We start from the raw sequence: 26,949 nt of genomic DNA, 5'->3' as shown, positions 1-26,949 counted from the left end.
ATCCTGTCCTGGCCTAGCCAAGATAAAAGATTTGAACAAACAGTCCATACCTACACCTACACCTGATAGTAAGAACACTACAGAAGGAGGGGTCGACGTAAGAACAATTTTACTTTACTTAAAAACAGAACTGATCCTGATTGGAAGAAACGAAGCAGGCACGATTGACTGACTAAAATATCTATCTATTATTTCCACGACTCTGAAGATACGTTTATTCTTGGGGAAGCAAACTTGTCATGTTTATGAGGTTGTCGGAAACTAATCCCTTCTTGTTTATTCAAGAAAGTTTACAGTGACCTCTGAGCTAGCTGGCACTCACAATTAAGTCTAATATATTCGATAGAGACCTAGTAGGACTCAGTCCTACGTCAAATCTATAGGATATATTATTCCAATGCGCAGAGCCTATTGGGAATATAGGAACTACACTACAACATTGAGAAACTGGGTAGACCTTTAGTATTTTGAAAACCAACCAAAATAAAGCTAAAGGATAAAAGGTGGCTCAAACAGACTTTTTTTTAATCTAAAGTGTTACAGGAAAAATAAGCCATCTACTTAAACTTAAAAACCCATCTAATAAAGAGTTTGCAATGATTCAAACCTCTCCAGACCTGGAACCATACCTTGACTTAATGACCCACTCTTGGGAGACGTCTCTCTTTAGTAGACTTAGCCATGAATCTATAAGGTGGTAATTAAGTTTCCTCCTGGGCCAATATGATACGGCTTCAATATGTAACAGCCCTTATTCAGAGCACTCACCCCAGACATTACTTCATTTTTATATTCTTTTGTAAATTCTTTGAGGGCTTTTTAACTAAAGTTTTTATTGGCAATCTTAAGGAGAATGGGTTTTTACAGTTGTGGATCTTAAGGAAAATGGGCTTTTTAAAATCTACTCTACAGCATCGCAAAAGCCTAATATTTTAAATCGATATGGTATAAAATGTTTTGTATCTTATTGGGGATTTTGGGGCATAATATTTCACTGTTAATTGCGAACTGTTGCGCATTTATTTCAAAATATATTGCAAAAGATTTGAGATATTTATTGTTTGAATGTACTTTTATGATTATTAACTAATAATCGAATGAAGATTACATTTATTGAATGATGGACCGCCAGTCGTCAAGATAGCAGAAGAATGGACTTTGGCAGATGGGCAGCAACCACCATCATCACTTTTGTGAATACCATAGGGGCACTGGTGCGACAGAAAAGGAGCATGGCAAATAAAGTGCTTGTGACCTACCTTACACTTCATGTAGCATCTATGCCTGTAGAACAGTGGTGTGAAAATGAGCGTTGCAGGTCCAACACTACAATTCAGTCTCCAGGATCCAAGGCAGATAGAACCTGGGCCAGGGTGAGCATCTTGACTTTTTCTTTGTGCATGAAGGTGTTGAGAGGATGAAGCTCTAGGAAAGTGTAGGGGCCTCTATCCTTCCCCAAAAGGAATGAGGGTATAACACCCAGTTCACACTTCAGAGGCCGGCCCCCCTTCTCTATGGCTTCTAGGGTCAAATATCCTGCACTTCCTGTTGTATAATGGCTAGATGGGGGGCCTCCAAAAGGTGTTAAGAGTGCAGATGGTAAGTGTGGTGGCTTGAAAAGGAATGGCAGGGCATAGTCCTGTTGGACAATATGCAGGACCAATTTCCTGGATGTAATGAGTTGCTATCCCTGCAGGAAGTGACTGACCCTGCCTCCTACCGGGTGGCCGTTTGCTGATACAGGAGCACTAAAGGGGTCTTGACATTGTTACTGGAGGGGTGGAGGACTGGGACGTACGCTGCCCCTGATGGCCAGGTCGCTGGCTGTTGGGTCTGGGAGGCCTTGTGTGGACGGTGGTGCCCGACATTTGAACATTCCTGGAGAAGCCAGTGGAACTCAATTATGAGTGGAATTTGAACACCTGTAGTCTTATCTAGACAATCCATGATGTCTAGGCCCAAGCAGATGACAAATGTGGCCGCATACAGACCCTCTTGAATGATTTGGATTATAGAAACATGTAAGTTGTCGGAAAGCGCAGGTAAGATTTCACCAAACACACCCCAAAAGTGCTTGGGCGTAGCGTCCAAGTAAACAGCTTGAATTAACTGACCTCAAGGCAAGGCTGGTGAGGAGATTTGTTTCTGAGATGTAGCTGAACATTTGAAATCCATAGTAGGGAGCTAAAGGTCTGGGACCTCAGCAGCCCTCCTAATTACAGTGATTTTCTTCAATTGCCACTCTTGGGAGAAGGGGAGAGAGGCGAAGAGAAGGCAAACGGCTGAGGATTGGTTTAAGGCACCAATGCAGTATCTGGTGAGAAGTCCAGCCCACTGGCATCCTGTAAGTCCATGTACCAATTGTCTTCATTTTAGGGTGAAGCATTATAGGGTGAGGCTAATTCTTTCCAGTCCCCACCACTGTTGTCTCCAAATGGCTGGCTCTGGTAGGAGTCTGAGCCAAAAAGATGATTTAGTCTTAGGCACTTCCTCATACACAATATGCAGTAGAGATCTGGCCTATGATGGCCTGTGGGAGTAGTAGGAGAACAAAGCACTTTCACCTCATTGGCTGACGGTTGGGCTGTTTCAAAGGAGATGGATGAGCTACTGAACTACAATGCTGTTCAGGCTTTTGGCTCAAAACGAAAGAGCTAAATGCTCTCCTTAGAAAGAGGAAAGACATTATCACCTTCCTCCTTGGGGAAGGGAAGGTAAAGCAGATACTAGCCCAACATTTACTTTTCAGATGAGTATGTGAAATGTCACAAATTCAGGGAAACAAGTACATCTCAGCAAGGCAGGCAGTAGATCTCGTTTACGAAGGGGAAACCTTGGGGAAGCGCTGACTGAATTGAGTACCTAGGGATAAATTGTACAAGTCCCAGACAGAAGTTAAAACCAGATGCCCAGTACTAGGGTTTCAAGTCACTTCAGAAAGACGAAAGCGCATGGGATGTGGACAGAGTGGCAAATGCAAGGCTCCCTCGAGAGATCCTTGAAAATATTTTGCAGTGAATTTATGGGGTACCTAGAGGTAATGCATTTATAAAGATAAAAAGCACCAGAAAACAAAGTTTATTCTCGCTAGAGGTAAGCCTCGATAAATGCATGCGAGGAAGAGATGGGGAATTGGCAGAGAGATGCACATGGACATAAAAATAACTATTTGAATTTCCCACAATTTGGAATTACAATATTCAAATATTCTTTTTGAAGTGTAGCATTACAATTGTGCTAGTCTGTTACAAGTCACATCAAAATAGTGCAAAATAATGTTTTCGTAAAAAAACTCTCCCTCATCCATGCTGTGATAAAGCAGTCAGGAAGGCTGAGCTTGGGTGTTAATTGATGGAGCGTGCGCTGCAAATTAACATTTTAATGTGCACGCTCACCAGAACCTCCCTCTGAAATAGTGGCATGCATTTAAATTTGAAAATAATGTTGATAGGCCACAGAAAAAAAGGGATTGTCTGGGGAAGTCCTGGACACCTGGTCACCCCGGTTAAAAGGGACCTCTGGCTAATCCAGTACAGAGTGCAGATTTTCAGCCAATCTATCAAAGGAAAAAAAAAAGTTCTTGCGCACTAAAAATGGGGCAAGGCCTGATGCAAAGCACTGGTAGCTGTTTGAGAGGGGACTCAGTGAGAGGCCGCTAGGAGTACTTCAGATCAAGAAGAGCACATAATGGGTCCCTGGCTGAGGGGATTGTACAAGAGGCTGCCTAGGCTAATGGGCAGCACAAAGCCTTCAAGGACTCAATGGCCTTGTGAGCTGGAGCATGATTGGGCATTTCCTTCGAACTAATGGAAAGTGTTTTGGTGGCGGGCCACAAAAGATGCCTCAGGCACAGTCTGCTATGAGGCGTATAATGGGAGCTTGGGCCAAGGCCCAGTGCAAGTGTACATAATGCCTGTTGCAGAAGGAAAGAGACTACTCACATCTGATCTGTGTTTCCTCACATTGGAAACAGAAAGACAGAAAGACAACCTCTCAGGAGAGATTCCCAACTGGATAGAAGCCCAATTAAGCGGATTGTGGAAAGAGGATGCCAGGCAAAAGGAAAGCACGTCTCCTCTAAGGGTGAGCAAAATTTGCATCGAAACACTACATTAAGGAAAAATGGGCATAATTAAGCAAAATGCAAATTGGTCATTTCAAGCTATGTTTTAGAGCAAAAATCATCTGCGCCTCAATTTTTTGGCATTTAAACAAGAGAACAGCAAACAACTGCTGCTCATGTTCTGTTCCTATGCCAGCGAATTACCACAATGTGTACTGTTTGCAGTCAATTTTAACCGTGAATGGTACAAGATTATGCAAAATGGCCTAATGGTGTAATTTCGGGAATATCATGTAACAAGTGTAATTCGAAATTCCCCAAATTAAGTTGGCGTAACTAAAATTTCATAACAGCACACTTTTTTCTCGAACAAAGTAAAGGGTATGGGGAAAAATATACAGCAGGGCACAAGCTGAAAGTGAACCTTGAGAATTAAGTGTGAATGCTTTGCTTCTCATTTCATTCAATTTTATGGAGGGCAATTTTTTTCATTATCTCGGACTTGAGGTACAAATATCTCATGCACATATATAAATGGAGTCTGGTTAAGCCTACAGCGGACTAACCGGAGGAGGCAAGTAAAATAAAGGCTTGATTTTTGCAAGTGAACTTTCGTCCAACACTTTTTATTTTAGGTATGCAAAATATTCTAGTTCTTTTCCCAGCTAGCCTAACAGCTCGGTTGGGTAAGAACATGAAGTATTTAACAGTCAATGCCACTCGGGTCCATAAGAAGAAGAATCCGAGTAAAAGGGCACTCAAAACAATCGGTTGTTTGGTATTGGGTAAAGCTATAGAAACAGGCTGCTTTGAAGGAAACGTAAGATTTTTTTGTTTTTAAGTACATGGGTCCTAGAGCGCTGCAGAGCAACGATGTTTATGTTTTATAGCACTTCATACCACACTTGTGCCGTGCCTAAGAACTGCAAGCAGCAGTTGTTATTAGTAAACATATTAAGGACCCAATCTAGTAAGTGATGCATACAAACCGTGTTGAAGAGTTCCGTGTTGTGCGCTATCTTGCCTCGAGTCATTCAGAGCACTCGCGCACATGGTTGATTCATCCACGTGGGTAAGAAATTGCATGCAAGTTTTGAAGGGCACCACTATCAAGATTCTAGGTCTGTTGCGGTCAAGCCTTTGAAGCATGGGAACGGCTCTTAATTAGCAACATTTGTTCAGCCCGTACCAAAACAGGCTTTAATTGGGAGGTAATCTAGAGAATGATAAACCTCTCGAACGTTCTTGGCTGCAAGGTGAACTACTGGTATTAAGGTGCTCAAACGAAAACACGGTTGCGTCACGGTAGTCCATTCCAAGTTTACAACACACTTGGAATCTATGTTGTTTCGGAAGCCTAGGAGATTTTAGTGGAAGTATTCATGTGGAATCTGCAGAACCTACGTATCCTGTGCCTCCACACAGGGTCTGCTTTTAGGGTGGGCGAGCTGGGCCCCGGCCACCAATTTTCTGAGGCACAAGGAGCTGTGTGCCAACAGAAGCGCTCTTCTCATCTTGCCCCAGCCTTGTCCTTGTCTGTTCGTTTTGGTCTGATTTGTCAGTATAAAGTGGTTTTATTCCTTCATTATAATTAAGGCTCCCCGTTTTCCGTTTTTACAGAAAAATACAGACGGAAAACAATTTATTTTCTTGTCTGTATTTATTTTTCAATGTGGATAAAATCGTTAATGTTGTGCTTTTTGAGTGATTCTAAATAGACTTCGCTGTGACTGCCAGGTCAATAACTGAGTGGATAGATAGATAAGGAGGTTAAAAAAGAAAGGAATTTTAGTAAAGAGGCTTAGCCAGCAATAGTTATGCACAACGCTGATACTGAAATTTGTATATTTTCATATAAGTGCATTGATTTATCTTCAGCGGGTGTTCATATCACTGAAACCAGGCAGGTGTTCAAGTATGACTGCATATTTATTGGTTAAATTAATGTGGAAATATAACCGTTTCAGATTTACTTTTTTCAGAAAACCCATAATAAATATGGATAAATACAGATAAAGTTGACAAAAAATAAATATGGATAAATACAGATGGAAATGACAAAAAAATAAATACCATAATGCCAGGAGCCCTAATTATAATACGGCGGCGATGTTTTAAACACTTTTAGCCCCCTTCTTTGCCCTCCCTTCACCCTGACCCTTGCTGGCACTCACAGATCAAGTAAATTGGGGAGAGGAGTTGGCCTAACGGCTAGGGTGGTCGACCTCGAATCTGGGGGAACTGGGTTCGAATCTCGGCAATGACGCTGAATGAACATCCTGTGATTCTTGGCAAATCACTTAATCTCCCCTTGCCTAACAAAAATGAATGTGTCCTCATGTTATGCAACTGGGAGTATGTAAAGCGCTCCGATACCCGATTCGGGTCAAGTTCGCGCTACATAAAACTCGGTTGAGAAAAAAAAATCATTTGCATGAGGCAGCTAAGCTATCAAATATTTGGGGGAGGTCCGGGGATGTTTGTGTTCAGGGGGCAGTCCCTGCTCGTCCAGCTACTGACCAGTGAACACAATAGGGACCCCCTGCTGCCTCCTTTAATTCACTACCATCAGGAAGGGCGCCAAATGTCTCTCTGCCCACGCCCAGGGCGTTATCTTACCCAGTGCGTTATCTTACCCAGTGTTGTAGGGGTGTTTTGCAGCTGTGCCACTGTGAAGAAGAGACGAGGCGGGCTCGCCAGCTGCTAGGAGCTAGAATTCATACTGGCTAAGTGGCCGCAGCTATTAATGGCCGATACCAGTCACTTTGACGGACTTCTAAAGATGGAATTCGGCAGTTTTTTTTCTTCAGCACATTCCTCCCAAGAAATGACCTCACCTCGTGTTGCTTGGCCCTGGCATATGCTCCGCGTGGCTTTGTTAAATGGCGCAAGCAACAGTATTGCAATGGCATCATTTCTCTGGGGCGGTTTGAAGGCAGATCGGCATTCACCAACAGCCACGTCTGAACAAAATACGCTGCTACATTTTGGAATGCTGATCTGCAGTTTGCCGACACTTCTGTCGGACGTCTTGTTGCGTTTCACTCAAAGCACCGAAAGAGCCTCTGGAGATGTTCCCATCTAGATCTTGCAGGAGCTCAGTCGAGGCGTATTTGCAGGATTAAAATTATTCTGAGCTTGAAAAGTAGCAGGAAATACAAACTGTTGTTAAGAGACACCGATGATGCTCACTAAATTATAGATTGTCATTCCTCTACTTAAGACGTTTATCGCATTACATAATCTTGAACTCCAGCTCGCTTCAATGCCAAATCTAATCTGCAGAATGGTACCAGAAAAATTGATTCACACTTAGCAGAAACATATGAGATTCTTTAGCAAAATCATACAAGTGGAATTCAATCTATACTTCAGTATTGAGAAATAGTTTGGGGTCGATAAAGGCTTTAGTTAGACCAAAGTACTTAATTTCGTTTCAGCAAAATGTTTGTTGACAGAATGGGTAAGTCTTAGGTCAGTAGAGGCATATGGAATGAAGAAAGAGATATACAGCACAAAAACATACCACGATCAACGGAATCACAAAACCACATGAACGATACTCTCACCCCAGCACAATCTGAAGCAGTTCACAAGCAAACGATTTTTATTCCATACTATTTTAGTATTTTTTAATTTGCCAAATAATTTCACCCATTAGACTTCGTTTCAAAGAGTGTGTGTAAAGAAACACTTATAGGGCCGAAAAGTGTAGAATTCAGACACGAAGCACTCTTCATAAATAAGTAGAAGAGGTCACACTGTGATGGAGCCGCCTAGATGCCTTTATAAAATGCTGGCAATTGGCACGATCAACACTGGTATGGATACAATAGATACATTGCTTAGTTTAGATTTTTTGTATGTATATATTACTGCATTTTTTGTGTTTCAATTTAGCACACATCGGCTTCAAAGGCCTCTGGTGTAAAGTTTTAATTAAAACCATAGCAAATACATCGTCAATGAATTCTCACTCATGAAACAGAGAAAAAAAAAGATAAGCAAACAAAGTTTCTAATAGTAATAAATATGAGCAAACGGGAAATACGGTCAGTAAGGGCATTGTTATGTTAATTTCGATTTATATAGCGCCAAATCACCGACAGGTCTCTTAGCGCTTGCTTTGGGAACCCGTCCTGGCTTTCCCTGCCAGATAACCCCTACTGGGTATCCCCAAGGTGAAGACCAGGCATCCCATCGTGGGGGGCCGTAGTGGAGATTAAGCAAGCTATTGCCCAGAGTTGCAGAGTGTGAACCCATGATTCAAGTAGGCACCGAGGCGAGAATTATCGAGTCCGTGGACATTTTGAGCTCAAGACCCTGCCGCGTCGGGAATTGAACCCTCGTCCCGGGTCTGACCTCTGCATCAGGGTCTGCCTCCTCTAACCAGTGAGCCACACTTCTCCACTAGAGCAGTAAAAAGTATAACTGGACTAAAGACAATGAAAAAAGGGAATGTGTGCGCTATCTGGATCATAAGGGTTTCAAAAAGACACTTTTAATTTCCATATCCCGGATATTTCCCCGAAACAAACCCGTGTGGAATATGTGGTACAACGGTTTCTGTAAAGGAGGAGGCAATCCAGCTAAGTCTGATATCTTGAAGACATATGTCACATGTAGATATTGTAGTTTGGACAAATTCAGCCTGGCATCAGCTAGCTGGTTTCCTTTGCAATGCAATAACCTACTCAGCTGAATTATTACTATTAGATAACGCTTGCGTCCTGATTACATTAGAAGCAAGGCAAAGACAAAGCAACAACTGGGCAACCTAGGGCTAACCTATACGAAGGATATATATCCAAAGTGCACATTCCTGATGCACTCGCAATTCAAAAAGTTAGGCTGTCTACCCAACTAGTCGATCGAGAGCTATCAGAAGCTCCCAGACACCTTCAAAGTAGCTCGCAGCCGTTCAGTTCATTTTCAAATAAGCAGAGTGTCACATTTTTCTTTTAAGGATAAGGGAATGCTGTGTTTACTGTCCATTATCGTCAGGCTACAGACAGCAGAGACTGATAATGAGCAGTGCTCCAGTCAGATTTAAGGGCCAGGCTGGGTCACAGAGCTTAAGAACTGAAGCATTTAACTCTTAAATAAAATGCTTTTTCGACTCTATATTGGAGCGTGATAACAAAATTATGTTTCTGAATGGTTTTAAATAAAAAAAAAAATGAAAAGGTTACCTTAATGATTAGCTCTTCAGTTTAATTTTCTCCCATTTCAAAGTGCCTTACAAGTAGAAGGCCTTTGCTCCCAGTGGCAAGTAGACTGTGCCATATTTATAACTGAAAAATAGTCATTGTTTTTTAATGGGAGAAATGTAAAGTGAAGAAAACATTTTAAATTAAACATTAAGTATCAATGTCTTTCTCCAATTTCAATTAAGCCAAATACCACCTAATGTTTTATTAAGTATGTTTAATCACATAAAATTCCTTCCAATAAAACAAATGTTTGTTTTAAAGTTATAAATAAGGCATCATGTCTACAGGTCACTTGGAGCAAGATGCTTGGTGTTTGTAAATGTGACACTTGGAAATGGGAAAACATTTGAATGACTAGTTTTATGGAATCCACATAAACAAAGCTAACTTCAGTTACATTTTGTTGATTCAGTGCCATATTTCTTGTCTAGCCCAAGAGTTGTGGTTTTATTAGTGGACTCTCTGTGGCGGCTCTGGAGGGCGCGAGGGGGCACGCAAGGTAAAGGGTGCACGGTTGGTGTGATTTTTTGGGAGCGCGTGTGAGAGAGAAAAAGGGTTTTTGGGCAGTGAAGAGCGAACTGAATTATTCGTAGAAGTTATGATCTAAGCACAGGAGCACTTTGTTATGTGTTGTTGCACCTTTGAATGCTTTTTGGGGACAATCTATCGTAGTTCCTAGTACAGGCTTGTGCTTTCATCAAGCTGGAAGGGCTTGGTTAGGATAGACACATTTTTATTTTTAGGAAGGGCAACTAGTTTTTTTGCCACAGCAATTGGTGCTGCATAGTAAGTTTAACTTTTCCTGTGAGTTGGTGCTTGTTGCATCAGGGAATACATCATATTTAAGAGTCCAAGTAGCATAAGGTATTGTTTACTCTGCAAATATGTCTGGGGGAGCAAGGAAGGGTGCTAAGAGGGCACGCCCAATTATTAAGATGGAGGAAATGATGCGTAGGATGGATGAGATGTTGGCGCTTTTGTGTTCACATGGCACCCAAGGGGGCAGCAAGAAGAGCCAGCAGTGTGGGTGAATAGGCCTCAGAGGCCAGGGGCTGCTCCTCAGCCTGTGTTTTCCCTAGTGAGGAAGCATGTTGGTGGGCAAGGGGGTCAAAGACTGCGAGCCACCCCCGAGGTCATGCTGGTGGGCAGTATATGTGACGGGCAGGGCAGTGTTCCTACAGAGGTTGTGGCGGGGTAAGTCCTACTGAAGGGTAGGGCAGCCCTCCTACTGTTGCAGTGCCGGCAGCGAAAAGCAGCAGTGTATAGACTGGTAATGACTTCATGGTGAGTGGGGTGAGGCCAGTGGGCATTGCAGGACAGCCGCAGTTAGTGGCGAACTTAGCCAGTATTTTGCATTAGCTTTCAAAGTTAGGCGTGCGGTCCGTACCCTTATTGGGAGGGGCACTGGCAGGGGTAGTGGAGAGCGACCATGTTGAAAGAGCCAAGAGGCTGGTGGCACATTTGGATGGCAAAGGTATACAAGGAAAGGTAGGGGTGACAGGTGCTTCAGCAGTGCATGGGTCAGTAGTAGCTGGTACCTCCCAAGCGGGTAGTGTGGTGCAAACAGTGCCGGCAGCAGACAGTCCCTACCCCTCCTTAAAGTTTTTACGCCTACAGGTATGCTGCCGCCATTGCCAAGCTTGGGTTTGGGGGATGGACGTTCAGAGCTCGATCAGTTGGGCAGGCATGTGCATCAGGATGTTAAAGAGAAGATCTGGAAAATGACTTATTTTGATATGCGTGAATTCATTGTAGATGTGCCTGACAGAGAGGAGAGCAAACGGTGCAAGGAGTGCTCGCATTCTAGGGAGTGTGGGAATTAGACTTACAAGAAGAGGGTGTAAGAGACTATTATAAATTGGATCAAAGGTTTCTCAACTTTCCAGGCAATCATTGCGGGTAGAGTCCCAACTCTGGGGTGGGGGGCAGCCGGCATTCTACCAAAAGAGGATAGTTGTGTGCATGATGAGTTTGGAGGCACTATGACAAGGAATTCAGGTGTATTAAGGTCAATAGACCCACATTTGAGGTGGGATGAGATCGATATGAACACATGGTTGAGCCACAATAAACTGAAGGTGGAGGTTGCTTCAAGCCAGCCCTTTTGGGAGGGCTCAGGGGCAAACAGTAACTCAGGTGGCAAGACAAGAAAGGGGGCATGCTGGGACTTCAAAAAAAAAGCTTGCTCCAGAGATGTGCAAGTTTGAGCAATGTTCTTTCTGCAGCCTACCCTCATACCCAGAGTCCAAGTGTTTTACAAAGACAAAGGCTAGGGGCCCCAAAAACATGAATGAGCACTCATTATTGGACAAGGCCCCCTCCCTGGTAATATGGAAAGCAATGGTTGTGTAAGTGTGACCTATTGCAGGAACCAGCAGTCATTAAGGGCTAACCCTAGCATTGCCAGAGAAAATTAGGAAAGAGAAGAATTTGGGGAGGGTGGCAGGTCCTTTTGATACCATCCCTTTGAAGAACTTTGTGTGTTCCTTTGAGGGTAGTCCCGAAAAAAGACCAGAGGGTGTACCGTCTGATACATAACCTGCCAGCACCTAGGGGTCAGTCGGTCAATGAGGCTATCGATAGAACATTGTGCTCAGTTAAGTATGCCTCACTAGATCAGGCAATTACAATTCTCCAGGACCTTGCTAGCAAAGGGAAATATAGAATATGCTTTTCGGCTGCTTCCAGTGCACCCCAAGGACTTTCATTAATTGGGTTTCCAATTTGAAGATGCCTTCTACATTGACAAATGTATGCCTAGGGGCTGTTCAGTTTCCTGTTCTTACTTTGAGAGGTTTAGTACCTTCTTGGAATGGGTATTTAGACAGAGAGGACGACACCATTAGGCTCTGCATTATTTGGATGACTGCTTATTCCTGGGCTTGCCTGAAACGGAGGAGTGTGGGAAGGCTTCAGAATGCTTCCAGGAATGGAGGAGTATATTGGGGTACAACTTGCACAAGCAAAGACCTGTGGACCAGCAACCACAATTAAATTCCTAGGGATAGAACTGGATTCTAGAGCAGGCGTGTCCAAGCTCTCCCAGGAGAGGTCAGGGCATTCACAAAGGCGTTGGAAGAATGCCTTAAAACCCCAAATGTGATACTACATCAGTTACAGGTGGTAGTGGGAGAGTTGAATTTTGTACTCTACATCATACCCATGGTCTGACGGTTTTCCATATTTGGTCTGAAGTTGAACCACCATCATACTAGGTGGACAAGTGAGGTCTGCCAGGGCATGAGAATATGGGAAGCAGTTTTGAAGGATTTCAATGGGGCGGTGGTATGGCAAAGCTCTGCCAAGACCAATAAGGAGTTGATCTCTTTAGAGATGCTGCAGTCAGCGCAGGCGTTTGAGGCATTTGGGGACATCATGGTGTGCACAACGATTGCCAGGAGACTGGGTAGAATCTGGGTTGGCTGCGAACATTGGGTTCCTAGAGCTCTTTCCCATTTTGGTAGCCTTCACTATATGGCCAGAGCAGTTTCGCAATCAGTCATTGCTTATCTGGTCAGATATAATGACTGTGGTGGAATGCATTAATCAACAAGCAGCCAAGTGTAAGATGATCTTGCGATTACTGAAAGAAATCATATTGCTATGCTTGAGACTAAATGTTGATTTCACATCAAAACATGTGCCTGGTGTATTGAACAATGCCACAGATGCTTTATCTTGCTTAAGATGCATGTTTCAGGTATCACCACCCAGAACCAGCGAAGTTCCTATCACCCTTCCCGGAGCAACTCTGGCAGCTTGGTGCCCCAGTCTACCAGACCTTGTTGCGGCCAGTTTAGCACCCAGGACCAAGTGTGCCTACGAAGGGGCATACATACTGCTCATATCGCAGGTGAATGTTTTTCACCTGAATCAGTAATCACATTCCTAGGGTACTTATAGAGGGCCTGGGTGACCAGTGTCCTATGCCAAGCGACATATGGTGGCAATTCCCTTTTCGGCGAAGATGCAGGGCTACACGGATGGGGCAAAAGCATTCCTGGTGCAAAGGGGACTGAAGGGCTTGCAGTGCATAGAGGGGTGTAGGTAAGACTCCAGATGCCCCATAGAAGCATCAAAACTGGCTAATATCATGGCCAGTCTATGTAGATCACCAGATGAGGTTCGCCTTTTTAGGGCAGAGTTCTCTTAAGCATTTTATGGGGCATGGAGGGTGGGAGAGCTGGTAGCGAATAACAAAAATGACATGAGGGGAGCAAACAGATATTCAATGGCCAAATGGCTACCTGGCTGTCACCATTACCCATTCTAAGACCGACCACAAGGGTAAGGGAGATCACATACTGATTCACCGATCCCCAGGGAATGACTGTTGTCCACTAGGGAATCTGGAAGCCTTTATGGCCCACAGGGTACAAGGAACGGTAGGCCTACTTTTTGGTACGCCACTCACAAGGTTTCAGTTTGCCAGGGTGCTCAGCAGGGCTCTGGTGTCAGCAGGTTTGGATCCGGCAGACTATACTTCCCAATCATTTCGGATTGGCGCAGCGACCGCTGCTGCAAGCATGGGATTATCAGGACAGGCTATACAAAGGACAGGCAGATGGCAGTCTGTTTGCTACAAGCACTGTGTGAGACTGAACATGTTGTGAAGGTAACATTCTTCTTGTATGATTTTCCTAATTCCTTACAATTTTCTTCTGTAAACACAAGTGGAGGAGATGTTAAAGTGATGCAGCCGATTGATACTTCACTGCCTCTGGTCTACGCTGGAGCAAGAGGCATTCCAGATGTGCTGGTGTTGAGCCACTCCTATGTGAGGCGTGAGAAAAACTTTCATTCTGAGAGTGACTACACATTACAAGTAAAGAAAGATGGATATCAGCTGACTTTCTAAACACAACAGGTGCTACTCCTAGCCCACTGGAGAGCTGCACTGACAAAAATGTTGCCCCAGAGGCTTACGCTCCCAGGTGTGATAGCAATGCACCTAGGAGGCAATGATTTGACAGAGCTAGGTCGGAGAGACTTGTTTGAGTTGATTGTCATTGAAATGTGTTGGCTCTCAAAGAAGTTCCTGGAGGCAAAAATTGCGCGGCCCAACATTGTTCGAGGTTGAATTGGAGAGATGGTAAGTGGGTAAGGGCTACCAATGAGTTGGGGTACTGGTTGAACCGAAAGGTGGTTAAGTTGTGTAGGACGGCTCGTTTGTCAGCTATACCTCATGGGCACATCAAAGATGAGTGTTTTCTTTAATTACAGGAATGAGTGCACCTCTCGATAGAAGGTAATGCAATGTTTCAGGAAAATTTGCTGGCCTGGCAAGGCCAAAGTGCCATGTGCATGGCGTGGGTAGAGACCCACCTTCGGGTCCCTTGTCGGCATCCTTTTTATTACACATTTAACATCAGCATCCATGGACCCTCTAACGGGTGCTGCCACCAGGTCGCAGGGAGGTGGCAGGGTCGCAGGGGGTTCGGGCGATCGCTGACACGTGGTCCTTAACCATCAACCACCCTCACAGGCGCATTTGGACACAAAGCTAGCAGTGCCCCTTGGGGGGGCGAGGATCCGGGAAGTAGGGGGTGCCCGCGGCAGGTAATATAAGTGCAGCCAGGCTCACTGCACAAGAACACTCTGAGGATGGAGAGCCATGGTACAGGAGAGGGAACGGGGGGCCTTCCATTAGGGCAGCCCCCATCCTTTGGGACAGAGGAGGTGTAAGAGGAAGGGGCACAGAACCAGTCTTGATCTCACTCTGTTCGGCTATGGAAAGTTTTGATGGTTCCACAGGAAGAGACTAGTTATGGTTAGGTGATTCTCATTTACTAGTCTCTGTTAAGGCTGGGTCTCACTAGTAAACGAGTATGTTAATAGTGTGGTTATTGTGTAAAAATGTTATGATAAAAATTGTTTTGTGTGAAAAAGTAATTAATACAGCCTGGGGACTTACGATGCTTAATCTAAAAAAAATAAGAAATGGACTTGGGACATTATATTTGACATTCATGTATGTTAGGTAATAGTAAGTACCCATGGGATATTGGCGACTTCCTGGCCCTATGTGCTCCTATTAGCAAAAAGAAGGGCCGGGGTGCCAACCTGTGCCAACAATGTAAGTCTGCCTACAAGACTTGATATATTGCAATAACACTACTGAAAAATATGTACTTCAATAACTTCAGACTACACTACATGGAGATATATGGGCTCATCAGCTTAAATTTCCAGCAAAAAAGGAACGAAGCTGCAACAAACACACTAAGTTAAGCGTTACAAAATACCGAACAAACACATCGTCTGAGTGTTTACTTTGAGTAGGAGTTAAAACATTTTTTATGGAATAAGCACTAGATATGTAACAGTAATATTATTACATTGGTTCTTAGAGGAAAGTTAATCTATTAATATACCAAAGCATATTGCTCCACCATAGGATTTTTGCTACACCGGAAATACTTTAATGCTTCTGGGTCTGCACCCGACCTGGTCCAATCACCACCGCTATTACCATTGGGAGCCTGGGCAAACTAGCCCTGGTTCCATGGTACCCCCTTCCCCCTCAATAAGCAGAAATGACACTTTTGAACAGCAGAGGGATGAGGCCTGTGAACATTCTTTTTTACATTACAGTGTCAAATCCTGCTTCCCTGGTCTTCTAGGTTTACATGAACACTTGAAAGGAAGGAAACAGAATGCCAAGACAATTCTTGTGCATCCACTGTTTGGTAGGACAAAAGCTGGCTTTTCCAGCAACCAGACTTCTGCCACTGGGTTTATTGTGGGTAAAGTGACTTCTCCACATTGAAATGTAGTGTTAGATGTGGGAGGACACTTTGAAATTACCACAGTACAGTTCCCAAACACACCTCCAGTCATCATAGCCAACGTTTAGCGCATTAAAGACTTATGCCATCTAGAAAATGCCTAAAGTGGGTATGGTGGAGTCTGGGAACGTATAACCCATTGGTTAGGGTGTGCCTAGGAGTCATTCCCACCATCTAGTTCATGACAGGCATATATGTACCACTTCCGGACACCCACTTCGGAACACTGCTGGACCTGAGGAAGAACCGAAGAGGAGCCCTGAAGGACTGGACCCACTCCCTTTTGTAGCCGGGAATAAGATGTGGAAATAAGATGTGGACTCTAAGGTTCATAAACTGACCTCTTTTTCAAGGTAGAGGGATTTAACAAGCTACAAAAGCCTTTTGTTGCAACTGCCCAGCGGCAAAGGAAAGTGGACTTTACCTTGGCTGTAGGCTTCTGCCAGACACCCTGCAGTCTCAAAGCAACTCTTCTGAGGTCCAGGACACTTTAAAAGTATACACCTGTGGTGAATTGCGACTTAAAGACTAAGTCAGAAGGTAAAATCTTTGACCAGGAAAACCTGGTTGTTATATCCGACCTGCACACCATCGAGGTCAGCCTCAAATTGCACCTAGGTCCCAATCTACTTCAACCATTGACTATCATTGATGCTTTTTTTTTTTTTACTTCTTACAGCTATTCCTGATTAAAACTTTAAACATTTCTATGTATTGTTCCCCTCCTGGATTTTGGTCAATTTGATGTCATTTTATTAATTTATAGTCTATTTTTCTAATTCTGCTTGGAATTTTATTGTTTTGATTTTTGACCTAGATACTGTTTTGGTACTGTAAAGGACTTTACACGTTGACCTAAATTGAGCTGGTCTTCTCTCTGCCATAGCTGCCAGGGAGCTGAACTCAGGTTACTTTAGTGACTTTGAGGGTTCACCCTGCTAAAGGTTGAGATTCTTCCTTGGGGTGGAGTCATTCTCCAAAAGTAATAATCCAATTTCTTACACAAAGGATTGACTGCCTGAGCGTAATTTATTGATTCTAGGAATGATGACTAAATAGGAACTGCTGGAGAAGAGGGATCTAGAGTGCGTGTATTTCTTAAAAATAGAATAGAAGGTATTGTGGAAGGGGTACTGAAGCACTTTGTGACAGAGGGCTATGAAAGTGGCCTGCTTGCAGACAGAAAGCCAATGCAGACCTTGGAGGAGAGGAGATATTTGGGAGGACCTACTGTAATTGAAGATTGCAATTGAAAAGGCACACTGCTACATTTCGGATCAGTCAACGTTTGAACAAAACAACTTCATAAAGGCCAATGAACAGCGAGTTGCAGTAATCAAGTCAGATCTTAATAATGACTGGGTCAGGGTTTGTTCAGCAGTCTGGGAAAGGCAAGGGGTGATTTTCATAACTTTTAACCCTTTCGATGCTATAGACGGAACGGTTCCGTCATGAGCCCGTTGGCTCATTATAACCTTCAGCACAGCGCGTGAATTCGCACCGCGCTGAAGGTGTTAAAAGGAAAAAAATGACCCTGCCCAAAACCTACAATTGGTGGCTTTCTTGTCACTTTCATTTGCTTGCTTTTTTATGGTCTTCCTTCCCATTCTTGCGTTTGTCCCTCCCCTAGAGCATAGCCTCTTAATCATCCTTTTTCACCGGATGACTTATATTCTTCCACCACTCACATGCAGGGAACTATTTTTCCACTCAATAAGAGTGCATGTGTTTTCTGATTCTCACTTGTGTGCAGCACCCTGTGCGCAATCAGTGTTGCTTCTCCCTGCCAACTTGTCTGTAAAAGCACTACGCTAGGTACATTTTTACTGGTGTAGGATTAAAGAGAAGACTTTAGTGATTGCCCTTTGCTTTATCTTCCTGCATTCTGCATATGGCATGAAAGCGTAGGCTCCTGCAGACCAAGGCTTTTATGATGCTGGGGATAGGCTGGCTGCTGTACTCACTCAGCGGGCATTTGAGGCAAAAGGTGTACTTAGCATGACTAAAAAATAGCTATCTCTTCTCCCGGAGGCCCATGAATCTTGTCTATGGGCCTAATGCACAGAAACAAATGGTTGGAGCATGTTTCAGTTCAGAGTCTGTAAAAAGTAAATTAACCATGGCAGGCATTTCCCTTTACATTTATACACTTCTTTTTAATTTTTAAATCAAGTTCAGAGTTTTCTGGGTGAAAAGAATTTGAAAAATAAAGCAGCGCATTTATAAATATTGAAAGGCGCATGACGATATAGGATACCGGCTCCGTGCCTCAAGCAAATGTTTTATTGTCTCACATGCACCAAAGACTTTGACCAACAAAAAAAGTGTGCAGAACGTTTTCCACGTCAAAGAGTGGCCTGCATGCATCTCCAGAGAGGCGCAACATTCGCTAACAATTGAGCGATAACGGTACGAAGAAAAACAAGCATGAGCTCCAGAAGGCATTTCAATCGTGCAATGCTTACAGACACATGATATTGTGCACGTTCAATAAACAGAAGACATTTCAATAATTGTCAGCACTGTACATTATATCTGCTAACAGTACCATTTCAGTAAAACGGTGGTGTTACTCTTGTTACCCTTTCATTGACAGTAATAGAACTAAAGCTGCATTTGAAATAAGCACGAGGTATCAATAGCTACAGTGTTATTTTTGTAAAACTTACATTACAGGATAATGCAGCTCCATTAAATTGTATTACTTTAAACACGAGTACAGTGTTTTTTTAAAGGACACCATCAACCCCTCTGTAGAACACTGCATGAATCTGGCAAACACAAACAAACAGCTGTGCAGATGCACTTTAAAGTACTCATGACAAACAGCCTCAACATCGTGCGATGGTGTACAGTAGATTTGAAATGACAGAGAAAGCTCCTTACCGGACCGGACTCTGTGCCAGTTACGCTCAGATCTTGGATGGACCTGCGCCGCTGCTGCCCGTTGCCTGCTGGACAGGAGATAAAATAAGGAATTGTCTTTAGAAACCAAATAAGAGGGCGCGACTTGCTGCACCGGGAGCTTGGAATTTGTACAAATCCATAGACAGCGAGAGCGGGCGGGAGGGAGAGCGAGAGGGGGCAGACAGCTGCCGAGTTTTAACTCAAAAAACGCCGGGCTGTCATCAGAAGTCTCCTAATACAATGACCACTCCTACCACATGAATAGCTGCCCTCGCCTCCGCCATCTTCGGTCACATGTGTTCCAACAGTCGCTGCGCCTGGGGGCTGCGACTGATGACGGCATCTATTTCCAGGGACTTACGTGATGTGGTTTCTACAGCGGGATTGCTGACATAAGTCTGAGCTCGCGGGAACCAGTGGCGCGAGTACAGTACTGCCTCATCCGAGGAACCCTTCTAAAGCCAGCTTCAGGCACACTAGGACAACATACAACTGTTGTCTTTTATCCAGTCTAAATTAACGCCAAGCCATGATTTTTTCGTGCAAACCAGGAGCAAAATTGAGCTGTTGCACTCAATCTACTCAATATTAGCCCTCACGGTCAAGTTCCTCAAACTGAACTCTAGCGGTCAATGAAAAAGAATGGTACAACGACTCCCACCACCTGCTAGTAATGCTCAACCCTGCAACCTGCTACTGTCTCTATCTGCTAGTGCTGCGTCTATCTGCTGCTGTGTCCGACACAGCTTGCACCGAGCCCAGAGCACCGCCCAAAATGAGCGGGGCGCGAGGCGGGCATGCTCGCCCCAGCAGTTTCTTTTTACGAATATGCTTGTTTATGTTGTCTCCTGAGTTGGGAGATCAGCTGTCCGAAAGGAAGCACCAAAATGCTGCGAGTAACAGCTGAGACAATGCCCCGCATTCCAGGTCCCTGATGGCGGCATTACGTAAGTCCTCGCCTGGCAGGTCGCAGTCAGAGCCTGCACTAGAACAGTTGCGGCTCCGCGCGCCCACATCACTCGCCACTCAGCTGGTTAGGCAGCGCTCTCGTGGCGTGCCTCTCGCGTTTTTTTTAAACCGCGTTTTTTTTAACTGCTTTCCAAATCCTATTTTCTTTTAGTCTCATTCGCTCCCTTCCAACCGTGTTCTACCAGTCTACGGAGCTTAGGAAGGGTGAAAAGTTGTTATCTGGCTTTCTACCCTACCTACCTGCTTACTGGGTAATAATTTGGTTTTCTACCCTACCTACCTGCTTACTGGGTAATAATTTGGTTTTCTCCCCTACCTGCTTACTGGGTAATAATTTGGTTTTCTACCCTACCCACCCGCTTACTGGGTAATAATTTAGTTTTCTACCCTACCTGCTTACTGGGTAATAAGTCAGCCATGCAATGGCTGCTTTTATTAGGGGCTGAACATGGTCTTAGAGAACCCAGTGTGCATCGGGACAGCGGACAACTCTAGTCAGCACAAAATTCACATCAGCAAATCCCTGACAAGCAACACGGTCATTAAAGAACAGGTCAAATATTACTATATATAAAAGTGTACTGAGTGCAAAATGTAATTCTTGGTGGATAAATGGCACACAATTTCAAGAGGCAAGTGGAGATTAGTATGATTAGTCGATGCCAAGACAAGGAACGTTTGGGGCAGACGTGGTTGCATTCTTTATTTCTTTAATTAGCTCGAAAGGCTGTGACACACAGAAAAATAACACGTGCACGTGACGCTTCTGGCACACACACAATCCGTGACTGGAATCCTCAATTCAGGGTCACATTTGTGAATTTAAAGAGCACTGCAAACAGGCGGATGAAACATTAGACAGATGTTGCTAAAACATAAAAACGTAGGATTAGGTTTTGCTGAAAATAAAGGCAATAGGAATTTCAGATTACTTGGAACACCTGCAGCCAGCTGTAAAGGGAAAATCTAGGCAGCATGCTGAAAATCAAGCTGTAAGCGATACGCAACTGTAACTCAGCAAATACACTGCAGATGGCAACATGTTCAGGCAAAGAGATTCCCAGCGATCGTCAAGAAATACTTTTTGCTTCAGTGTCAGGACTACAGAGTGCATTGTAGAGCACCAAGCCATCAATATGTCCAGATAGACCTGATACAATTGAGGTTCCATAGGAGGTATTAACAAACATGTTTAGTCATAGCGTTCAGCATTCACCTCGAAGAGTTTTGGCCACGCCGCCTACTTACGGCTTTGAAGCTGGATATAAACTGCTTTATTTATAGCAGTGTCATATTTAACCCCTTCGAAGCTAATGACGAGCTGGGCTCGTCATGGCGCTTACCTGCCATGCGCGGATGACAAGGCCAGCTCGTCATCAATAATGGTAATTTTGGTTCTTCAGCGCAGGACGGGAAAACGCCTAGCAGCCATGTGGTTAAGAAGCCAAGTTAAATAACAAACTCAAAATAAATTGCTAATACCGCAATTTTAAAGATGCTGATTAAGTAATTGACAAATATATCTGGACTTTTGCATTGCTGGATAAGAACGCACTTGGGTTTCAAAAGGCACAGTTGAAAGACGCCCTAACCAAAAATAAATTTTAATCAGTGAGACAAAGTCAAAGAATGTCAATATTTCTGGTGGCTAGCATACCACTCATTTTCAGGTATCAGTTACTGGGAAAGCCCTGGTAGTAGCCAGATTATTAAAACATCCTCCACTTAGAAGCAAAGCACTGATGGCACCATGAAAGCGAAGCAAGTGAGCACAAACGTCCCTAGAAGAGCACCCATGTCTCTTCCAAACAAACATCTATCCATTCATCCTTTCACCCGTTCATCCTTTCACCCTTTCATCCATCCACTCTGCTGACGTTATGTTATGTTAATATTTATTTATTAGGCGCTCGTACGCCCGGAGGCTTCATGGCGCTATCAAAGGGAACATAACACATAAAATCTCAACAGTAAGCCTGATTGAAAAGCCATGTTTTAAGAGAGTGTCTAAAAGTGAGAAGATCTGAGCTCTTTTTTAAAGAAAACAGTAGCGAATTCCAAAAGGTGGCTACAAGATCGTCAAAGCAGCAACCGCCAAGGCGTTTTTTTCTTAAAGGGCGGGACAACCAATAAAGCTTTATAGGCAGAACGAAGATTTAGTGAAGGGTTATATCTAGAAAAGAGGTTTTTTTTTTTTTTTTTTTATAAATTTCGGACCTGTGTCCTGTAAAGTTTTAAAAATAATACATCCAGTTTTAAACGCAATTCGCTGTGCCACAGGCAGCCAGTGAAGTTGTTTCAAGCCAGGTCTAATAGACTGTCATTTTGCTTGTTTAAGAATAAGCCTAGCAGCTTAATTCTGAACAAGTTGGAGTCTTTTTTGCAAGCCCGCTGGAAGTCCCAAATAAAGACTGTTTGAGAAGTCCAGTCGGGACAAAACAAGGGCAATGACAACCTGAGTAAGTGCGGCTTGCGTAAGGAACTGGGCTATTTTTTTTATTTTCTTAAGTTGAAAGAAGCTGGCAGAGACTACTGTGCCAACTTGTCCTTTCAAAGAAAGATCTGCACTAAGTGTAACTCCCAGCCTTTTAACCGAGAAAGATCTCATTGGTGGAGCCCCCATGCTAGATGGCCAAAAGCATGGACTCCAACTTAGTTCGCTTTTCCCAGGCAAGATAAATTCTGTCTTGCCTGGGTTAAGCTTCAGGTGATTAAGACTCATCCACCTCTGTATGTGTATCATGGTGTTTTGAAATTCCACCACAGAGTCTGTGGTATTAAGAGGAAAGACAAGTTGGAGATCATTCGTGTAATTATAGATGGTGACTTTGGCATTCCTTAGGGAGTATAATAGTGGGCGAAGAGACAAATTAATAAATAATAAGGGTGACAATGATGATTTCTACCATTTCACCTTTACAATTGTCATCCATTCCTTCTGTCATCCATTCATTCGTTCATCCATCCATCAGTCAGTCTTTCACCATGCCATGATCTATGCAAGCATCACACATCTATCCACACATCCTTTGACTTACCTATCAATAAACTTTCATCCATCAATTGATCATTATTTTATCCATTCTCTGATTTCCATTCATGCTACCAGCCTACCGCCCTCCCATCCCTCAGATTTCCATTTATGCTGCTATCCTTCACCTATCATCTCAGATTTTCATTTACGCTGCTATCCATTCACCTACCCACCCATCTTCTCAGATTTCCATTTACTTTGTCATCTTTTCACCCAACCATTTAGCCATCCTCATATTACTCTGCATCCATCCATCTGATTTCCATTTACACCTCCCTACACCCATGCCATTATTGCTGCTCTGGGAGCAGCTTTCACACCTCATTAAGGCTAAGCACTGCTGGGGAGCTGATGAAGAGCTAATGCAATTTAGCCTGCATGAGCTTCAGACAGGGAAAATGTAACTTTCTAAAACATTACTTTTCTCAAGTATTTATTGTAAAGCAGACTTCACCAATGCATTACCCCTGTAATAGATAAGAAAAAACTTTGAATAACTATTTTAGCTGGTTCCTGTCAAAAGTTAAAGATTAATGTTTATAATCTGTACTTTTGAGTTCCCAGCTGGGGCCTAGAAAATGGCAATTTGGGGAACCTTCACGATGATGACTGGGCTGAAGCGAAGATGGCACCAAGGATGCGGTCCATTTTCTTCATACTCCCTCTCATTCAAGTTAAATATCTACACAGATATCAATACAATCCCACACAAAAGTCTGGAAGATGGAGAAATTAGGAAACCCATATTTTCAGGGACGCAAATCCTCCCTAGGTACATACTATAACATGATCTGGAACTGGCCACTAGTGATGGAGTACTGGCTGCAATCAGGGACATATTAGGAAATGTGATGGGAAGAATGATTACCTTAGACACCAAAATGATCCTTCTCATCATAAAGGAACATTTGGGTTGCCAGCATCATATCCATACATTAATTGCCATCTGCCTATTAATCCTAAAAGAGATTTGGTTCACCATTGGCGAGAAGAAAACAATTCTGCACTAGAGGAATGGGTCAGGGGAATGGACTTCTGTGCCAAAACAGAGGAATTAGTTAACACATCAAGAGGTGTGCAGAGAAAACATACCAACATTTTGAGTGAATGGTGGATCTTCACAAGCGGAGATAAGACTGGTTGGGAGCTTTTATTATAGATCAGGCCTTTGATTGCTTTAATTACATACATATTGTAGACTGTTGCTCTACTGACTGCAGCATGTAATAAGGAACACACTGCCTATATGAACCCTCCTTTTTGGTTTTGTTTAATTCCTAATTAATACTGAAAGCAAAAAAGAGTTTTATTTAAAAATCCAATTTAATGAAGTAGGATTTTTAATTACTATAAAAGAAAAGTAACTTTTAGGAACTTTTTCCCTGTCTGAAGGAGGTCTTGGGGGCTTTCGTGTTTGCTCTCCAGCTTCCCCAACCAGAGATCAGCATCTGAATAGGTGTGATTGAGATGAGAAATTCCTCAGAGGAGCTATACAATCAATCAATCAATCAATTGTAGAGCGCACTACTTACCTGATAGGGTCTCAAGGCGCTGGGGCGGGGGGGGGGGGGGAGGGAGGGTATGGCTGCAGCTAGTTTTAATTGTTTTAATTGTGGGTTTGTAATGCGCTAGAATCGACTCCCGAAGGAGTATCTCTGCGCAGTAGACCGCGGGGGAACCCGTCCTGGCTTTCCCTGTGAGATGGTCCCTACTGGGTATCTCCAAGGTGAAACCAGGCATCCCCGGCGTATGTGGGGGGCCGTTGTGGAGATGAGGCAAGCTAATGCCCAGAGTTGCCGAGTGTGATCCCTGGTTAGAGTAGGCACCGTGGTGAGAATTATCGAGTCCGCTGACCCTGGTCCACGACCCTGCCGCTTCGGGAATTGAACCCTGGTCCCGGGCTGTCCTCTGCTCCCGGGTCTGCCGCCTCTAACCAGTGAGCCACACCACACCACTAGTGGTCGAAGAGCCAGGTCTTGAGCAGTCTTCTAAAGGCCGGGAGGGCTGTGGTCTGACGTAGAAGGAGGGGGAGGGCGTTCCAGGAGTTGGCGGCCCGGTGGGAGAAGGATCTGCCCCCAGAAGTGGTTCTGTGAATGCGCGGGACGGTGGCCAGGGACAGGTGTGCGGAGCGGAGTTTCCTGTTGGGTACGTAGAAGGAGATTCTGTCGTTGAGGTAGGCAGGGCCGGTAATGTGGAGTGCCTTGTGTGCGTGGATCATGAGTTTGAATGTGATTCTTTTGTCGACGGGGAGCCAGTACAGGTCTCTTAGGTTCGGGGTGATGTGGTCTCGGCGTTGGACGTTGAGGATCAGGCGTGCGGAGGCGTTCTGGATTCTTTGGAGTCTGTTGATGAGTTTGGACGGGGCTCCGGCGTAGAGGGCGTTTCCGTAGTCGAGTCGACTGCTGACGAGGGTGTGTCTGACGGTTTTCCGTGTGTCCGTCGGGATCCATCTGTAGATCTTGCGGAGCATACAGAGGGTGTGGAAGCAGGAGGAGAAGACCGCGTTGACTCTGTTGGTCATGCTGAGCTTGGAGTCGAGGATGACCCCTAGGTTGCGTGCGAGGTTGGTTGGTGCCGGGGTTTTCCCAGTGATGCGGGCCACCAGGAGTCGTCCCACGCTGAGGGGTTGGGCCCGAGGATAAGGATCTCCGTCTTGTCCGTGTTCAGCTTGAGTCGGCTTACCTCCATCCAGTCGGCGACGGCCTCATGCCCAGGTGTAGGTTGGATTTGGCGGTGAGGGGGTCCATGGTAAGGGAGAGGATTAGCTGGGTTACGTCGGCGAAGGAGATTATTTTGAGGTCGTGTATTCTGGCGATGCGAGCGAGGGGGCGCATGTAGACGTTGAACAGAGTTGGGCTGAGGGAGGATCCCTGGCGGACGCCGCAGGTGGTTTTGGTGGTTCCGGATTGGAATGGGGGAGGAGGACTCTCTGGGTTCTGTCGGTGAGGAAGGAGTTGGTCCAGTCCAGGGCCTTGTCTCAGATTCCTGTGTAGTAGAGGCGCGTGCGTAGTGTGTGGTGGCAGACGGTGTCGAAGGCGGCAGAGAGGTCCAGGAGGATGAGGGGGGTCTCGGTGCAGTGGTTGCTGCGGAAGCCTGACTGGGAGGGGTCCAGGATGCTGTTGTCTTCTAGGTAGCGGGTGAGCTGGGTGTTGACGATCTTTTCTATGACTTTCGCCGGGAACGGACGAAGGGAGATGGTCCGGAAGTTCTTGAGGTCGCGCGGGCCGGCCTTGGGTTTCTTCAGGAGGGCGTTGATCTCAGTGTGTTTCCAGCTCTTCGGGAAGGCGGCGGTCTCGAAGGAGAGGTTGATGATGTTGCGCAGGTGGGGTGCGATGAGGTTGTCGGCGATGTGGTGGGGGAACGGGTCAGACGGGGAGCCTGAGTGGACGGTGCTCATGGTCTTACGTCTTCGGTGCTCACGTTGGGCCAAGAGGTCAGGGGATCGTGCAGGAGCTGGGAGTGGTGAGTTCTTTCTCAATGTTGAATAGTTCTTTGCTGTTGTGTGCGTTGTTGTCAAGGCGGTCTTTGAATGAGGTTTTTTTGGTGGTCCTGATGAGGTGGTGATGGTTGCGGATGGCGTCTTTGTGGGCTGTGTGGTTGGCGGGTGTTCTATCGTTGAGCCAGATCTTCTTGAGTTTTCGGCAGGTGCACTTGGAGGCTATGAGCTCCGGGGTGAACCAGCTGGCTCTCTGGCTGGTGTCTCTGTCGGTGGGTTGTTTCATGGGCGCTTCGGTGTTGGCGCAATCCTCCATCCAGCGTCTGAGGGAGCGGGCCCCCTCCTCGAGGTCGATGGGGCTGGTCGGAGGATTGAGTGCAAGGTGCGTTTCTAGTCGTTCCTTGGTGACTTTGCCCCAGCGTCGGCGGGGGATCTGTAGAGTGCGGTGGTGGGTAACGGGTTTCTGGAAGGTGAAGTGGACGCAGTGGTGGTCAGTCCAGGTGAGCTGGAGGTGAAGATGGCATCGAGTGCGCGGCCGG

The 26,949-nt window shown here is 44.8% G+C and overlaps 1 protein-coding gene across 7 annotated transcripts in view; it reads right to left on the bottom strand.

Moving 5' to 3' along the window:
- Positions 1 to 26,949, bottom strand: part of LOC147661126 (mitogen-activated protein kinase kinase kinase 7-like) — a 193,124-nt gene that overhangs the window by 77,368 nt on the left and 88,807 nt on the right. For 4 of the 7 annotated variants that reach the window (XM_086951306.1, XM_086951304.1, XM_086951308.1 and 1 more), the window contains one exon: positions 18,951 to 19,018. In XM_086951306.1, coding sequence (XP_086807432.1) covers positions 18,951 to 19,018 — 68 coding nt within the window. The remainder of the gene's footprint in view (positions 1 to 18,950; positions 19,019 to 26,949) is intronic. The other 3 variants (XM_086951307.1, XM_086951305.1, XM_086951309.1) reach the window with 1 other exon arrangement.

This window comes from Lissotriton vulgaris, unplaced genomic scaffold (genome assembly GCF_964263255.1).
Source record: "Lissotriton vulgaris unplaced genomic scaffold, aLisVul1.2 SCAFFOLD_2192, whole genome shotgun sequence".
NCBI lineage: Eukaryota > Metazoa > Chordata > Amphibia > Caudata > Salamandridae > Lissotriton > Lissotriton vulgaris.
Note: the sequence above shows the minus strand (reverse complement) of the source record. Positions and strands in the feature narration are given on the sequence as shown.